We start from the raw sequence: 15,548 nt of genomic DNA, 5'->3' as shown, positions 1-15,548 counted from the left end.
CGCAACCCCAACGGGCGGGCCACGTTGCTTCAATGGCACACGTGCATTGACACTTTTCTGGAGACCTCTCACAGGGAAGGCCCTCGCATGCTGGCCAGAAGAAGTGACAGAGGGACACTCTTAAGGTATCTCTCAAGAATTTGGGAATCAACGTCACGACCTGGGAGACACAGGGATGGTGCCTGCTGTCAAAAAGAATACAAAGTGCGACGTTTCTGGACATCCACAGCCCTGCCAATATCCCCCACTGATCTCCATGCAGCCTGGACAACACAATTCAGTGTCAAGGGTACGTTTAGCCAGGAGGGCCTGCTGGTGTCCTAAAGCAAACCCTGCGCCCCAAGCTGCTGGAAGGCTCAGAATGCCCATTCCCGACCCCCACCGCACCCCCCCCCGTCCCTTCCAAATCCAAGGCCTTTGTACGGGAAAGCCTCCATGATCCTCCCTATCAGTGCTTCTCCCTCCTCACATAGCCCCCAGGTGGTTGCCTCTTTTCTGGGGACCCTCGCAGCCCTCCAGCTTTTCCTTCAGTCACTGGACACTCAGGACTTGGTCTTGTGCCAGACCAGGAGTAGAGGGTTCATAGATGTTTACTAAAGGGTGGAAACAGAAATCAAATGGAGTGTATTTACGGGCTGCTGGTCATCTCCTGGACAATGTCACCATCACCTAATGATGGACCCGGAGGGAAGCAGCCAGCCGTAAACAACAACGGGGAAGCAGCCTCTGTCCCCCTGGGAACATCCTCCTGCAGGATGGATATAAAGGCCCACCGGGATACACCATCTTCACACACAGCCCCAAGCTGAACTCACATACACACACACACAGACACACAGACACACACACACGTAGAAAGACCCACAAGCACAGGCCCCGTGAGGCTCCAGCTCCTACCTGCAGCAGCCCCTCCCTCACAGCCCTTTGCCCCTCTCTGCTGCCCAACGCTCCCCCACGCAGCTGCTCCCACCATGGCAAACACCTGCTTTTCTGGGTCCTGTGTTTCCCACAAACTCGGCTGTCTCCGTCTGCTCCAGTGACAGGAGCTGTGGCAGCAACGTCTGCTTGCCCAGTTCTTGCACGGGCTCCTCCTGGCAGCTGGATGACTGCCCAGAGAGCTGCTGTGAGCCCAGCTGCTGCAGCCCCTGCTGCTGCCCAGCGCCATGCTGCCCACCGACCTGCCCCCTGACCCTGCTGTGCCGTCCAGTCTGCTGCGCGCCCGCCACCTGCCAAACAGCCTGTGAACTCAGCCCCTGCCAGCCTGTCTGCACCTCCTCCTGCTCCCCATCCTGCTGCCACACATCCAGCTGCCAAGCCCCTACCTGCTGCGTGCCTGTCTGTGCACTGCAGTCCTGCTTCCGCGTCCCTGTGTGCTACAAGCTCAGCTGTTGTGGGACCACAACCTCTTGTCCAGTGTCCTCCTGCTGCCAGCCCAGCTGCTGCCCGCCCTCCCTGCTGTGTGTCCCTCGTCTGCCGGCCTGTGTGCAGCCCACCCACCTGCTGTGTGCCTCTCTCCTGCACACCCTCCTGCTGCACCAAACACATCCTCCTCCTCTTGCTGCTGTGCACCCTCCTGCTGTCCCGCCCCCACCTGCTGCCGCCCTTCCTCCTCTGTGTCCCTCATCTGCCGCCCCACCTGCGGCAAACCTGCCTGCTGCCCTACCACCTGTGGACTGAAACCTTGCTGTTGACCACAGGGTGCTCTCCCTTCCTCTCTCTCTGCTGCTGAGCCTCCACCCCCGCCCAGCTTCTGCAGGCCTCCTGGATCCCTCTCCAAACATCAGCCTGAACACCTGGCAGCATCAACCTCAAAGGCACTGACATCACCAGGCCACAGGCAACTCGCTGCACCCACCACCTCACCCACCCCGGGCCCATGCCAGGCCCCCTGCAAACCGTGGCTGACCCTAGCCCTGGCACCTGCTTTGCCATGCACCTGACTCAGTGTCTATCCACCTTGCACTGCCTGCAGCTCTCAGGCTCTCTCTAGGTTCAAAATGTGTGGCCATGGCCCAGGCCATGAGCCCTCCTGGCAATAAACCGCATCAGCTCACCTCCCTGCCTCTCACGTGCCCTTTTCTCCTTAGCCTCAGCCCACTGGGGGAAGCGGGAGCGTCAGTCCTGCACAAGGCAGCCTGCAGAGCCCAGCAGGCCGTAGCACGCAGTGCACAAAATGACCCCCGTGACACGCACGCACCTCAAAGTGGTCCCTGCTGAGCCGTGTCCTCACTCATCCCTCCCCAACCCACACTGTCCTGTGCCCTTCCATTCACATGCCCACCAGCCCTCTGTCCTCCAGGATTAAACTCTTTCCCTGCACCCACCAACACCGCACTGGCCAAGAGGCCAGCTCCCCACCCAGGAGTGACCTCCCCGTGCACTGAGCATGGATGTCACCTTCTCCTCCCCACACGTCTCTGTGAAATGTCCTCCCTGCTCTTCAGCACAAGACTTTCTTGGGTCCAACTACCAAGGAACAGGCCTGGGCGGTTCAGGGGACCCTGGAGGGAACACTCTGTGTACAGAAACAGAGAATGAAATCAGAAGGGGGAAAGAGACACGGTGGTTCATCTGGACAAGTCGCCTTGCTCGCAGTCTACAAGACCGAGGACATCTCCACATGATCGCACGTACTCAAACACACACACAGCACATGCCCCTCCATCCCCCTCTTCATGCTGACTCCCACTTTTCCCACCAGGGAAGACGACTCTGTCTTCATAAAGGGGACATTATCCCCAACAAGGGCACAGACAGGACTCCAGTCACCTGGTCCAAAGAGGGGACAGCAGGTGTCTTGGTTCACGGACCCATTGGTTACGAGGTTGCCCAGCCTCTGTCTGCCAGAGGAGGAGGGAAAGACACCCAAAGTGGGAGGAAGCCTGACCTCAGCAGGAGGGTCTTTCCAGACCCTTCTGAGGGAGGACGTGACAACTGTGCCCAGGGACGTGCAAGCATATCAGACAGGAGAGAGAGGAAGCTGCTTCACCTCCTTCACCAAGAGTGTGAACAGACAGAGGCATGGGAGAGATGCAAATGCAGGTGTTGGAGGAGATCCTGACAAAGTGACTGGAGCCACCCTCTAAGGGCGCATAGGAATCCCTGTGATCTGAGGGACGTTGGAGAAGCCCAGGGACCATGGAGCCCATGAGCACATGGAGAGGGCATCCCCACAAGCTTGCCGACATCTCACCGTCTGCCAGGGAGTGTGCCAGGGCTCAGGAGCTAAGGACAAAATGGAGATGGTGACTGCCCTCAGGTCAAGCATCCTGCCAGACACACAGGATGAAGATGGACAAGCAGTATCAGGTCATTGCAGGGGGGGACAGTGGGCACTGGAAACTCTAGGGATCTGAAGAGTCTTCATGCGGGAGAGCACACAGGAGCTCAGGCTCAGAGGAATATGGGCCGCAAAGAATAGGAGGGAGAGCATTCCAGGCATGGGGATCAGTGCGGGCACAGGCATGGAGGGTGGAGAATACATGCTGGGCAGCCCCTGGAGCTGAGAATTCAAACAAAGTTTGAATCAATCCTCTGCTGCTTGGGCTCCCTTTGGCGTGACAATCAACACCAAGAAAACAGAGGTTCTCCACCAGCCAGCGCCACACGCACCTCTACCTGCAAACATCCCTTAGAGTCAATGAAGAAGGTTTGAGTACTGTGGAGAGTTCACTTATCTCAGCAGGACACTTTCCAGGGATGTGCCAATAGATGAGGGGGTGGATGCATGTACCGTCAGAGCTAGCTCAGTGTGTGGGAGGTGCCCAAGGAACCTCTGGGGAGAAGAGGTATTAGACTGAGTATCCGACAGAAGGTCTAGAGAGCTGAGCCCTTGTGCTGACCTCACTCTTGGTGCATAGGAAACCTAGACAGTCCACCAGCCTCATATCAGCAGATGGAATCGCATCCATTTGAATTGTCTTAGGAAGATTCTGAAGATCACCTGGCAAGATCCGGTACTGGACACTGAGGTCCTTAATCAAGCTGAGCTGCCAGGCGTTCAGACTCTGCTGCAGGGAGCGCAACCCCAACGGGCGGGCCACGTTGCTTCAATGGCACACGTGCATTGACACTTTTCTGGAGACCTCTCACAGGGAAGGCCCTCGCATGCTGGCCAGAAGAAGTGACAGAGGGACACTCTTAAGGTATCTCTCAAGAATTTGGGAATCAACGTCACGACCTGGGAGACACAGGGATGGTGCCTGCTGTCAAAAAGAATACAAAGTGCGACGTTTCTGGACATCCACAGCCCTGCCAATATCCCCCACTGATCTCCATGCAGCCTGGACAACACAATTCAGTGTCAAGGGTACGTTTAGCCCAGGAGGGCCTGCTGGTGTCCTAAAGCAAACCCTGCGCCCCAAGCTGCTGGGAAGGCTCAGAATGCCCATTCCCGACCCCCACCGCACCCCCCCCGTCCCTTCCATATCCAAGGCCTTTGTACGGGAAGCCTCCATGATCCTCCCTATCAGTGCTTCTCCCTCCTCACATAGCCCCCAGGTGGTTGCCTCTTTTCTGGGGACCCTCGCAGCCCTCCAGCTTTTCCTTCAGTCACTGGACACTCAGGACTTGGTCTTGTGCCAGACCAGGAGTAGAGGGTTCATAGATGTTTACTAAAGGGTGGAAACAGAAATCAAATGGAGTGTATTTACGGGCTGCTGGTCATCTCCTGGACAACGTCACCATCACCTAATGATGGACCCGGAGGGAAGCAGCCAGCCGTAAACAACAACGGGGAAGCAGCCTCTGTCCCCCTGGGAACATCCTCCTGCAGGATGGATATAAAGGCCCACCGGGATACACCATCTTCACACACAGCCCCAAGCTGAACTCACATACACACACACAGACACACAGACACACACACACGTAGAAAGACCCACAAGCACAGGCCCCGTGAGGCTCCAGCTCCTACCTGCAGCAGCCCCTCCCTCACAGCCCTTTGCCCCTCTCTGCTGCCCAACGCTCCCCCACGCAGCTGCTCCCACCATGGCAAACACCTGCTTTTCTGGGTCCTGTGTTCCCACAAACTCGGCTGTCTCCGTCTGCTCCAGTGACAGGAGCTGTGGCAGCAACGTCTGCTTGCCCAGTTCTTGCACGGGCTCCTCCTGGCAGCTGGATGACTGCCCAGAGAGCTGCTGTGAGCCCAGCTGCTGCAGCCCCTGCTGCTGCCCAGCGCCATGCTGCCCACCGACCTGCCCCCTGACCCTGCTGTGCCGTCCAGTCTGCTGCGTGCCCGCCACCTGCCAAACAGCCTGTGAACTCAGCCCCTGCCAGCCTGTCTGCACCTCCTCCTGCTCCCCATCCTGCTGCCACACATCCAGCTGCCAAGCCCCTACCTGCTGCGTGCCTGTCTGTGCACTGCAGTCCTGCTTCCGCGTCCCTGTGTGCTACAAGCTCAGCTGTTGTGGGACCACAACCTCTTGTCCAGTGTCCTCCTGCTGCCAGCCCAGCTGCTGCCGCCCTCCCTGCTGTGTGTCCCTCGTCTGCCGGCCTGTGTGCAGCCCACCCACCTGCTGTGTGCCTCTCTCCTGCACACCCTCCTGCTGCACCAACACATCCTCCTCCTCTTGCTGCTGTGCACCCTCCTGCTGTCCCGCCCCCACCTGCTGCCGCCCTTCCTCCTCTGTGTCCCTCATCTGCCGCCCCACCTGCGGCAAACCTGCCTGCTGCCCTACCACCTGTGGACTGAAACCTTGCTGTTGACCACAGGGTGCTCTCCCTTCCTCTCTCTCTGCTGCTGAGCCTCCACCCCCACCCAGCTTCTGCAGGCCTCCTGGATCCCTCTCCAAACATCAGCCTGAACACCTGGCAGCATCAACCTCAAAGGCACTGACATCACCAGGCCACAGGCAACTCGCTGCACCCACCACCTCACCCACCCCGGGCCCATGCCAGGCCCCCTACAAACCGTGGCTGACCCCAGCCCTGGCACCTGCTTTGCCATGCACCTGACTCAGTGTCTATCCACCTGGCACTGCCTGCAGCTCTCAGGCTCTCTCTAGGTTCAAAATGTGTGGCCATGGCCCAGGCCATGAGCCCTCCTGGCAATAAACCGCATCAGCTCACCTCCCTGCCTCTCACGTGCCCTTTTCTCCTTAGCCTCAGCCCACTGGGGGAAGCGGGAGGGTCAGTCCTGCACAAGGCAGCCTGCAGAGCCCAGCAGGCCGTAGCACGCAGTGCACAAAATGACCCCCGTGACACGCACGCACCTCAAAGTGGTCCCTGCTGAGCCGTGTCCTCACTCATCCCTCCCCAACCCACACTGTCCTGTGCCCTTCCATTCACATGCCCACCAGCCCTCTGTCCTCCAGGATTAAACTCTTTCCCTGCACCCACCAACACCGCACTGGCCAAGAGGCCAGCTCCCACCCAGGAGTGACCTCCCCGTGCACTGAGCATGGATGTCACCTTCTCCTCCCCACACGTCTCTGTGAAATGTCCTCCCTGCTCTTCAGCACAAGACTTTCTTGGGTCCAACTACCAAGGAACAGGCCTGGGCGGTTCAGGGGACCCTGGAGGGAACACTCTGTGTACAGAAACAGAGAATGAAATCAGAAGGGGGAAAGAGACAAGGTGGTTCATCTGGACAAGTCGCCTTGCTCGCAGTCTACAAGACCGAGGACATCTCCACATGATCGCACGTACTCAAACACACACACACATGCCCCTCCATCCCCTTCTTCATGCTGACTCCCACTTTTCCCACCAGGGAAGACGACTCTGTCTTCATAAAGGGACATTACCCCCAACAAGGGCACAGACAGGACTCCAGTCACCTGGTCCAAAGAGGGGACAGCAGGTGTCTTGGTTCACGGACCCATTGGTTACGAGGTTGCCCAGCCTCTGTCCGCCAGAGGAGGAGGGAAAGACACCCAAAGTGGGAGGAAGCCTGACCTCAGCAGGAGGGTCTTTCCAGACCGTTCTGAGGGAGGACGTGACAACTGTGCCCAGGGACGTGCAAGCATATCAGACAGGAGAGAGAGGAAGCTGCTTCACCTCCTTCACCAAGAGTGTGAACAGACAGAGGCATGGGAGAGATGCAAATGCAGGTGTTGGAGGAGATCCTGACAAAGTGACTGGAGCCACCCTCTAAGGGCGCATAGGAATCCCTGTGATCTGAGGGACGTCGGAGAAGCCCAGGGACCACGGAGCCCATGAGCACATGGAGAGGGCATCCCCACAAGCTTGCCGACATCTCACCGTCTGCCAGGGAGTGTGCCAGGGCTCAGGAGCTAAGGACAAAATGGAGACGGTGACTGCCCTCAGGTCAAGCATCCTGCCAGACACACAGGATGAAGATGGACAAGCAGTATCAGGTCATTGCAGGGGGGACAGTGGGCACTGGAAACTCTAGGGATCTGAAGAGTCTTCATGCGGGAGAGCACACAGGAGCTCAGGCTCAGAGGAATATGGGCCGCAAAGAATAGGAGGGAGAGCATTCCAGGCATGGGGATCAGTGCGGGCACAGGCATGGAGGGTGGAGAATACATGCTGGGCAGCCCCTGGAGCTGAGAATTCAAACAAAGTTTGAATCAATCCTCTGCTGCTTGGGCTCCCTTTGGCGTGACAATCAACACCAAGAAAACAGAGGTTCTCCACCAGCCAGCGCCACACCACCTCTACCTGCAAACATCCCTTAGAGTCAATGAAGAAGGTTTGAGTACTGTGGAGAGTTCACTTATCTCAGCAGGACACTTTCCAGGGATGTGCCAATAGATGAGGGGGTGGATGCATGTACCGTCAGAGCTAGCTCAGTGTGTGGGAGGTGCCCAAGGAACCTCTGGGGAGAAGAGGTATTAGACTGAGTACCCGACAGAAGGTCTAGAGAGCCGAGCCCTTGTGCTGACCTCACTCTTGGTGCCTGGGAAACCTAGACAGTCCACCAGCCTCATATCAGCAGATGGAATCGCATCCATTTGAATTGTCTTAGGAAGATTCTGAAGATCACCTGGCAAGATCCGGTACTGGATACTGAGGTCCTTAATCAAGCTGAGCTGCCAGGCGTTCAGACTCTGCTGCAGGGAGCGCAACCCCAACGGGCGGGCCACGTTGCTTCAATGGCACACGTGCATTGACACTTTTCTGGAGACCTCTCACAGGGAAGGCCCTCGCATGCTGGCCAGAAGAAGTGACAGAGGGACACTCTTAAGGTATCTCTCAAGAATTTGGGAATCAACGTCACGACCTGGGAGACACAGGGATGGTGCCTGCTGTCATAAAGAATACAAAGTGCGACGTTTCTGGACATCCACAGCCCTGCCAATATCCCCCACTGATCTCCATGCAGCCTGGACAACACAATTCAGTGTCAAGGGTACGTTTAGCCAGGAGGGCCTGCTGGTGTCCTAAAGCAAACCCTGCGCCCCAAGCTGCTGGGAAGGCTCAGAATGCCCATTCCCGACCCCCACCGCACCCCCCCCCCGTCCCTTCCATATCCAAGGCCTTTGTACGGGAAGCCTCCATGATCCTCCCTATCAGTGCTTCTCCCTCCTCACATAGCCCCCAGGTGGTTGCCTCTTTTCTGGGGACCCTCGCAGCCCTCCAGCTTTTCCTTCAGTCACTGGACACTCAGGACTTGGTCTTGTGCCAGACCAGGAGTAGAGGGTTCATAGATGTTTACTAAAGGGTGGAAACAGAAATCAAATGGAGTGTATTTACGGGCTGCTGGTCATCTCCTGGACAACGTCACCATCACCTAATGATGGACCCGGAGGGAAGCAGCCAGCCGTAAACAACAACGGGGAAGCAGCCTCTGTCCCCCTGGGAACATCCTCCTGCAGGATGGATATAAAGGCCCACCGGGATACACCATCTTCACACACAGCCCCAAGCTGAACTCACATACACACACACAGACACACAGACACACACACACGTAGAAAGACCCACAAGCACAGGCCCCGTGAGGCTCCAGCTCCTACCTGCAGCAGCCCCTCCCTCACAGCCCTTTGCCCCTCTCTGCTGCCCAACGCTCCCCCACGCAGCTGCTCCCACCATGGCAAACACCTGCTTTTCTGGGTCCTGTGTTCCCACAAACTCGGCTGTCTCCGTCTGCTCCAGTGACAGGAGCTGTGGCAGCAACGTCTGCTTGCCCAGTTCTTGCACGGGCTCCTCCTGGCAGCTGGATGACTGCCCAGAGAGCTGCTGTGAGCCCAGCTGCTGCAGCCCCTGCTGCTGCCCAGCGCCATGCTGCCCACCGACCTGCCCCCTGACCCTGCTGTGCCGTCCAGTCTGCTGCGTGCCCGCCACCTGCCAAACAGCCTGTGAACTCAGCCCCTGCCAGCCTGTCTGCACCTCCTCCTGCTCCCCATCCTGCTGCCACACATCCAGCTGCCAAGCCCCTACCTGCTGCGTGCCTGTCTGTGCACTGCAGTCCTGCTTCCGCGTCCCTGTGTGCTACAAGCTCAGCTGTTGTGGGACCACAACCTCTTGTCCAGTGTCCTCCTGCTGCCAGCCCAGCTGCTGCCGCCCTCCCTGCTGTGTGTCCCTCGTCTGCCGGCCTGTGTGCAGCCCACCCACCTGCTGTGTGCCTCTCTCCTGCACACCCTCCTGCTGCACCAACACATCCTCCTCCTCTTGCTGCTGTGCACCCTCCTGCTGTCCCGCCCCCACCTGCTGCCGCCCTTCCTCCTCTGTGTCCCTCATCTGCCGCCCCACCTGCGGCAAACCTGCCTGCTGCCCTACCACCTGTGGACTGAAACCTTGCTGTTGACCACAGGGTGCTCTCCCTTCCTCTCTCTCTCTGCTGCTGAGCCTCCACCCCCGCCCAGCTTCTGCAGGCCTCCTGGGTCCCTCTCCAAACATCAGCCTGAACACCTGGCAGCATCAACCTCAAAGGCACTGACATCACCAGGCCACAGGCAACTCGCTGCACCCACCACCTCACCCACCCCGGGCCCATGCCAGGCCCCCTGCAAACCGTGGCTGACCCTAGCCCTGGCACCTGCTTTGCCATGCACCTGACTCAGTGTCTATCCACCTGGCACTGCCTGCAGCTCTCAGGCTCTCTCTAGGTTCAAAATGTGTGGCCATGGCCCAGGCCATGAGCCCTCCTGGCAATAAACCGCATCAGCTCACCTCCCTGCCTCTCACGTGCCCTTTTCTCCTTAGCCTCAGCCCACTGGGGGAAGCGGGAGCGTCAGTCCTGCACAAGGCAGCCTGCAGAGCCCAGCAGGCCGTAGCACGCAGTGCACAAAATGACCCCCGTGACACGCACGCACCTCAAAGTGGTCCCTGCTGAGCCGTGTCCTCACTCATCCCTCCCCAACCCACACTGTCCTGTGCCCTTCCATTCACATGCCCACCAGCCCTCTGTCCTCCAGGATTAAACTCTTTCCCTGCACCCACCAACACCGCACTGGCCAAGAGGCCAGCTCCCACCCAGGAGTGACCTCCCCGTGCACTGAGCATGGATGTCACCTTCTCCTCCCCACACGTCTCTGTGAAATGTCCTCCCTGCTCTTCAGCACAAGACTTTCTTGGGTCCAACTACCAAGGAACAGGCCTGGGCGGTTCAGGGGACCCTGGAGGGAACACTCTGTGTACAGAAACAGAGAATGAAATCAGAAGGGGGAAAGAGACAAGGTGGTTCATCTGGACAAGTCGCCTTGCTCGCAGTCTACAAGACCGAGGACATCTCCACATGATCGCACGTACTCAAACACACACACACATGCCCCTCCATCCCCTTCTTCATGCTGACTCCCACTTTTCCCACCAGGGAAGACGACTCTGTCTTCATAAAGGGACATTACCCCCAACAAGGGCACAGACAGGACTCCAGTCACCTGGTCCAAAGAGGGGACAGCAGGTGTCTTGGTTCACGGACCCATTGGTTACGAGGTTGCCCAGCCTCTGTCCGCCAGAGGAGGAGGGAAAGACACCCAAAGTGGGAGGAAGCCTGACCTCAGCAGGAGGGTCTTTCCAGACCGTTCTGAGGGAGGACGTGACAACTGTGCCCAGGGACGTGCAAGCATATCAGACAGGAGAGAGAGGAAGCTGCTTCACCTCCTTCACCAAGAGTGTGAACAGACAGAGGCATGGGAGAGATGCAAATGCAGGTGTTGGAGGAGATCCTGACAAAGTGACTGGAGCCACCCTCTAAGGGCGCATAGGAATCCCTGTGATCTGAGGGACGTCGGAGAAGCCCAGGGACCACGGAGCCCATGAGCACATGGAGAGGGCATCCCCACAAGCTTGCCGACATCTCACCGTCTGCCAGGGAGTGTGCCAGGGCTCAGGAGCTAAGGACAAAATGGAGACGGTGACTGCCCTCAGGTCAAGCATCCTGCCAGACACACAGGATGAAGATGGACAAGCAGTATCAGGTCATTGCAGGGGGGACAGTGGGCACTGGAAACTCTAGGGATCTGAAGAGTCTTCATGCGGGAGAGCACACAGGAGCTCAGGCTCAGAGGAATATGGGCCGCAAAGAATAGGAGGGAGAGCATTCCAGGCATGGGGATCAGTGCGGGCACAGGCATGGAGGGTGGAGAATACATGCTGGGCAGCCCCTGGAGCTGAGAATTCAAACAAAGTTTGAATCAATCCTCTGCTGCTTGGGCTCCCTTTGGCGTGACAATCAACACCAAGAAAACAGAGGTTCTCCACCAGCCAGCGCCACACCACCTCTACCTGCAAACATCCCTTAGAGTCAATGAAGAAGGTTTGAGTACTGTGGAGAGTTCACTTATCTCAGCAGGACACTTTCCAGGGATGTGCCAATAGATGAGGGGGTGGATGCATGTACCGTCAGAGCTAGCTCAGTGTGTGGGAGGTGCCCAAGGAACCTCTGGGGAGAAGAGGTATTAGACTGAGTATCCGACAGAAGGTCTAGAGAGCTGAGCCCTTGTGCTGACCTCACTCTTGGTGCATAGGAAACCTAGACAGTCCACCAGCCTCATATCAGCAGATGGAATCGCATCCATTTGAATTGTCTTAGGAAGATTCTGAAGATCACCTGGCAAGATCCGGTACTGGACACTGAGGTCCTTAATCAAGCTGAGCTGCCAGGCGTTCAGACTCTGCTGCAGGGAGCGCAACCCCAACGGGCGGGCCACGTTGCTTTAATGGCACACGTGCATTGACACTTTTCTGGAGACCTCTCACAGGGAAGGCCCTCGCATGCTGGCCAGAAGAAGTGACAGAGGGACACTCTTAAGGTATCTCTCAAGAATTTGGGAATCAACGTCACGACCTGGGAGACACAGGGATGGTGCCTGCTGTCAAAAAGAATACAAAGTGCGACGTTTCTGGACATCCACAGCCCTGCCAATATCCCCCACTGATCTCCATGCAGCCTGGACAACACAATTCAGTGTCAAGGGTACGTTTAGCCAGGAGGGCCTGCTGGTGTCCTAAAGCAAACCCTGCGCCCCAAGCTGCTGGGAAGGCTCAGAATGCCCATTCCCGACCCCCACCGCACCCCCCCGTCCCTTCCATATCCAAGGCCTTTGTACAGGAAGCCTCCATGATCCTCCCTATCAGTGCTTCTCCCTCCTCACATAGCCCCCAGGTGGTTGCCTCTTTTCTGGGGACCCTCGCAGCCCTCCAGCTTTTCCTTCAGTCACTGGACACTCAGGACTTGGTCTTGTGCCAGACCAGGAGTAGAGGGTTCATAGATGTTTACTAAAGGGTGGAAACAGAAATCAAATGGAGTGTATTTACGGGCTGCTGGTCATCTCCTGGACAACGTCACCATCACCTAATGATGGACCCGGAGGGAAGCAGCCAGCCGTAAACAACAACGGGGAAGCAGCCTCTGTCCCCCTGGGAACATCCTCCTGCAGGATGGATATAAAGGCCCACCGGGATACACCATCTTCACACACAGCCCCAAGCTGAACTCACATACACACACACACAGACACACAGACACACACACACGTAGAAAGACCCACAAGCACAGGCCCCGTGAGGCTCCAGCTCCTACTTGCAGCAGCCCCTCCCTCACAGCCCTTTGCCCCTCTCTGCTGCCCAACGCTCCCCCACGCAGCTGCTCCCACCATGGCAAACACCTGCTTTTCTGGGTCCTGTGTTCCCACAAACTCGGCTGTCTCCGTCTGCTCCAGTGACAGGAGCTGTGGCAGCAACGTCTGCTTGCCCAGTTCTTGCACGGGCTCCTCCTGGCAGCTGGATGACTGCCCAGAGAGCTGCTGTGAGCCCAGCTGCTGCAGCCCCTGCTGCTGCCCAGCGCCATGCTGCCCACCGACCTGCCCCCTGACCCTGCTGTGCCGTCCAGTCTGCTGCGTGCCCGCCACCTGCCAAACAGCCTGTGAACTCAGCCCCTGCCAGCCTGTCTGCACCTCCTCCTGCTCCCCATCCTGCTGCCACACATCCAGCTGCCAAGCCCCTACCTGCTGCGTGCCTGTCTGTGCACTGCAGTCCTGCTTCCGCGACCCTGTGTGCTACAAGCTCAGCTGTTGTGGGACCACAACCTCTTGTCCAGTGTCCTCCTGCTGCCAGCCCAGCTGCTGCCGCCCTCCCTGCTGTGTGTCCCTCGTCTGCCGGCCTGTGTGCAGCCCACCCACCTGCTGTGTGCCTCTCTCCTGCACACCCTCCTGCTGCACCAACACATCCTCCTCCTCTTGCTGCTGTGCACCCTCCTGCTGTCCCGCCCCCACCTGCTGCCGCCCTTCCTCCTCTGTGTCCCTCATCTGCCGCCCCACCTGCGGCAAACCTGCCTGCTGCCCTACCACCTGTGGACTGAAACCTTGCTGTTGACCACAGGGTGCTCTCCCTTCCTCTCTCTCTGCTGCTGAGCCTCCACCCCCGCCCAGCTTCTGCAGGCCTCCTGGATCCCTCTCCAAACATCAGCCTGAACACCTGGCAGCATCAACCTCAAAGGCACTGACATCACCAGGCCACAGGCAACTCGCTGCACCCACCACCTCACCCACCCCGGGCCCATGCCAGGCCCCCTGCAAACCGTGGCTGACCCTAGCCCTGGCACCTGCTTTGCCATGCACCTGACTCAGTGTCTATCCACCTTGCACTGCCTGCAGCTCTCAGGCTCTCTCTAGGTTCAAAATGTGTGGCCATGGCCCAGGCCATGAGCCCTCCTGGCAATAAACCGCATCAGCTCACCTCCCTGCCTCTCACGTGCCCTTTTCTCCTTAGCCTCAGCCCACTGGGGGAAGCGGGAGCGTCAGTCCTGCACAAGGCAGCCTGCAGAGCCCAGCAGGCCGTAGCACGCAGTGCACAAAATGACCCCCGTGACACTCACGCACCTCAAAGTGGTCCCTGCTGAGCCGTGTCCTCACTCATCCCTCCCCAACCCACACTGTCCTGTGCCCTTCCATTCACATGCCCACCAGCCCTCTGTCCTCCAGGATTAAACTCTTTCCCTGCACCCACCAACACCGCACTGGCCAAGAGGCCAGCTCCCACCCAGGAGTGACCTCCCCGTGCACTGAGCATGGATGTCACCTTCTCCTCCCCACACGTCTCTGTGAAATGTCCTCCCTGCTCTTCAGCACAAGACTTTCTTGGGTCCAACTACCAAGGAACAGGCCTGGGCGGTTCAGGGGACCCTGGAGGGAACACTCTGTGTACAGAAACAGAGAATGAAATCAGAAGGGGGAAAGAGACACGGTGGTTCATCTGGACAAGTCGCCTTGCTCGCAGTCTACAAGACCGAGGACATCTCCACATGATCGCACGTACTCAAACACACACACACATGCCCCTCCATCCCCCTCTTCATGCTGACTCCCACTTTTCCCACCAGGGAAGACGACTCTGTCTTCATAAAGGGACATTATCCCCAACAAGGGCACAGACAGGACTCCAGTCACCTGGTCCAAAGAGGGGACAGCAGGTGTCTTGGTTCACGGACCCATTGGTTACGAGGTTGCCCAGCCTCTGTCTGCCAGAGGAGGAGGGAAAGACACCCAAAGTGGGAGGAAGCCTGACCTCAGCAGGAGGGTCTTTCCAGACCCTTCTGAGGGAGGACGTGACAACTGTGCCCAGGGACGTGCAAGCATATCAGACAGGAGAGAGAGGAAGCTGCTTCACCTCCTTCACCAAGAGTGTGAACAGACAGAGGCATGGGAGAGATGCAAATGCAGGTGTTGGAGGAGATCCTGACAAAGTGACTGGAGCCACCCTCTAAGGGCGCATAGGAATCCCTGTGATCTGAGGGACGTTGGAGAAGCCCAGGGACCATGGAGCCCATGAGCACATGGAGAGGGCATCCCCACAAGCTTGCCGACATCTCACCGTCTGCCAGGGAGTGTGCCAGGGCTCAGGAGCTAAGGACAAAATGGAGATGGTGACTGCCCTCAGGTCAAGCATCCTGCCAGACACACAGGATGAAGATGGACAAGCAGTATCAGGTCATTGCAGGGGGGACAGTGGGCACTGGAAACTCTAGGGATCTGAAGAGTCTTCATGCGGGAGAGCACACAGGAGCTCAGGCTCAGAGGAATATGGGCCGCAAAGAATAGGAGGGAGAGCATTCCAGGCATGGGGATCAGTGCGGGCACAGGCATGGAGGGTGGAGAATACATGCTGGGCAGCCCCTGGAGCTGAGAATTCAAACAAAG

At 58.0% G+C, this 15,548-nt stretch overlaps 3 protein-coding genes and 1 pseudogene across 3 annotated transcripts; all 4 read left to right on the top strand.

The window, feature by feature from the left end:
- Nucleotides 1-827: 827 nt before the first annotated feature.
- On the top strand, nucleotides 828-1,866 carry LOC140525441 (uncharacterized; annotated as a pseudogene).
- Nucleotides 1,867-4,760: 2,894 nt separating this feature from the next.
- Nucleotides 4,761-5,718, top strand: LOC140525440 (uncharacterized). The gene has a single exon (XM_072640859.1). The coding sequence runs from the start codon at nucleotides 4,990-4,992 to the stop codon at nucleotides 5,704-5,706; it is 717 nt and encodes a 238-aa protein (XP_072496960.1). The 5' UTR covers nucleotides 4,761-4,989; the 3' UTR covers nucleotides 5,707-5,718.
- A 3,051-nt stretch (nucleotides 5,719-8,769) lies between these two features.
- Nucleotides 8,770-9,892, top strand: LOC140523518 (uncharacterized). The gene has a single exon (XM_072638350.1). The coding sequence runs from the start codon at nucleotides 8,999-9,001 to the stop codon at nucleotides 9,713-9,715; it is 717 nt and encodes a 238-aa protein (XP_072494451.1). The 5' UTR covers nucleotides 8,770-8,998; the 3' UTR covers nucleotides 9,716-9,892.
- Nucleotides 9,893-12,963: 3,071 nt separating this feature from the next.
- On the top strand, nucleotides 12,964-13,900 carry LOC140523517 (uncharacterized). The gene has a single exon (XM_072638349.1). The coding sequence runs from the start codon at nucleotides 13,009-13,011 to the stop codon at nucleotides 13,723-13,725; it is 717 nt and encodes a 238-aa protein (XP_072494450.1). The 5' UTR covers nucleotides 12,964-13,008; the 3' UTR covers nucleotides 13,726-13,900.
- The last annotated feature ends 1,648 nt before the right edge of the window (nucleotides 13,901-15,548 follow it).

The sequence above is a fragment of the Notamacropus eugenii genome, chromosome 2 (assembly GCF_028372415.1).
Source record: "Notamacropus eugenii isolate mMacEug1 chromosome 2, mMacEug1.pri_v2, whole genome shotgun sequence".
In the NCBI taxonomy this organism is placed as follows: Eukaryota; Metazoa; Chordata; class Mammalia; order Diprotodontia; family Macropodidae; genus Notamacropus; species Notamacropus eugenii.
The sequence above is the reverse complement of the archived record's forward strand: the minus strand, read 5'-3'. Positions and strand labels throughout refer to the sequence as shown.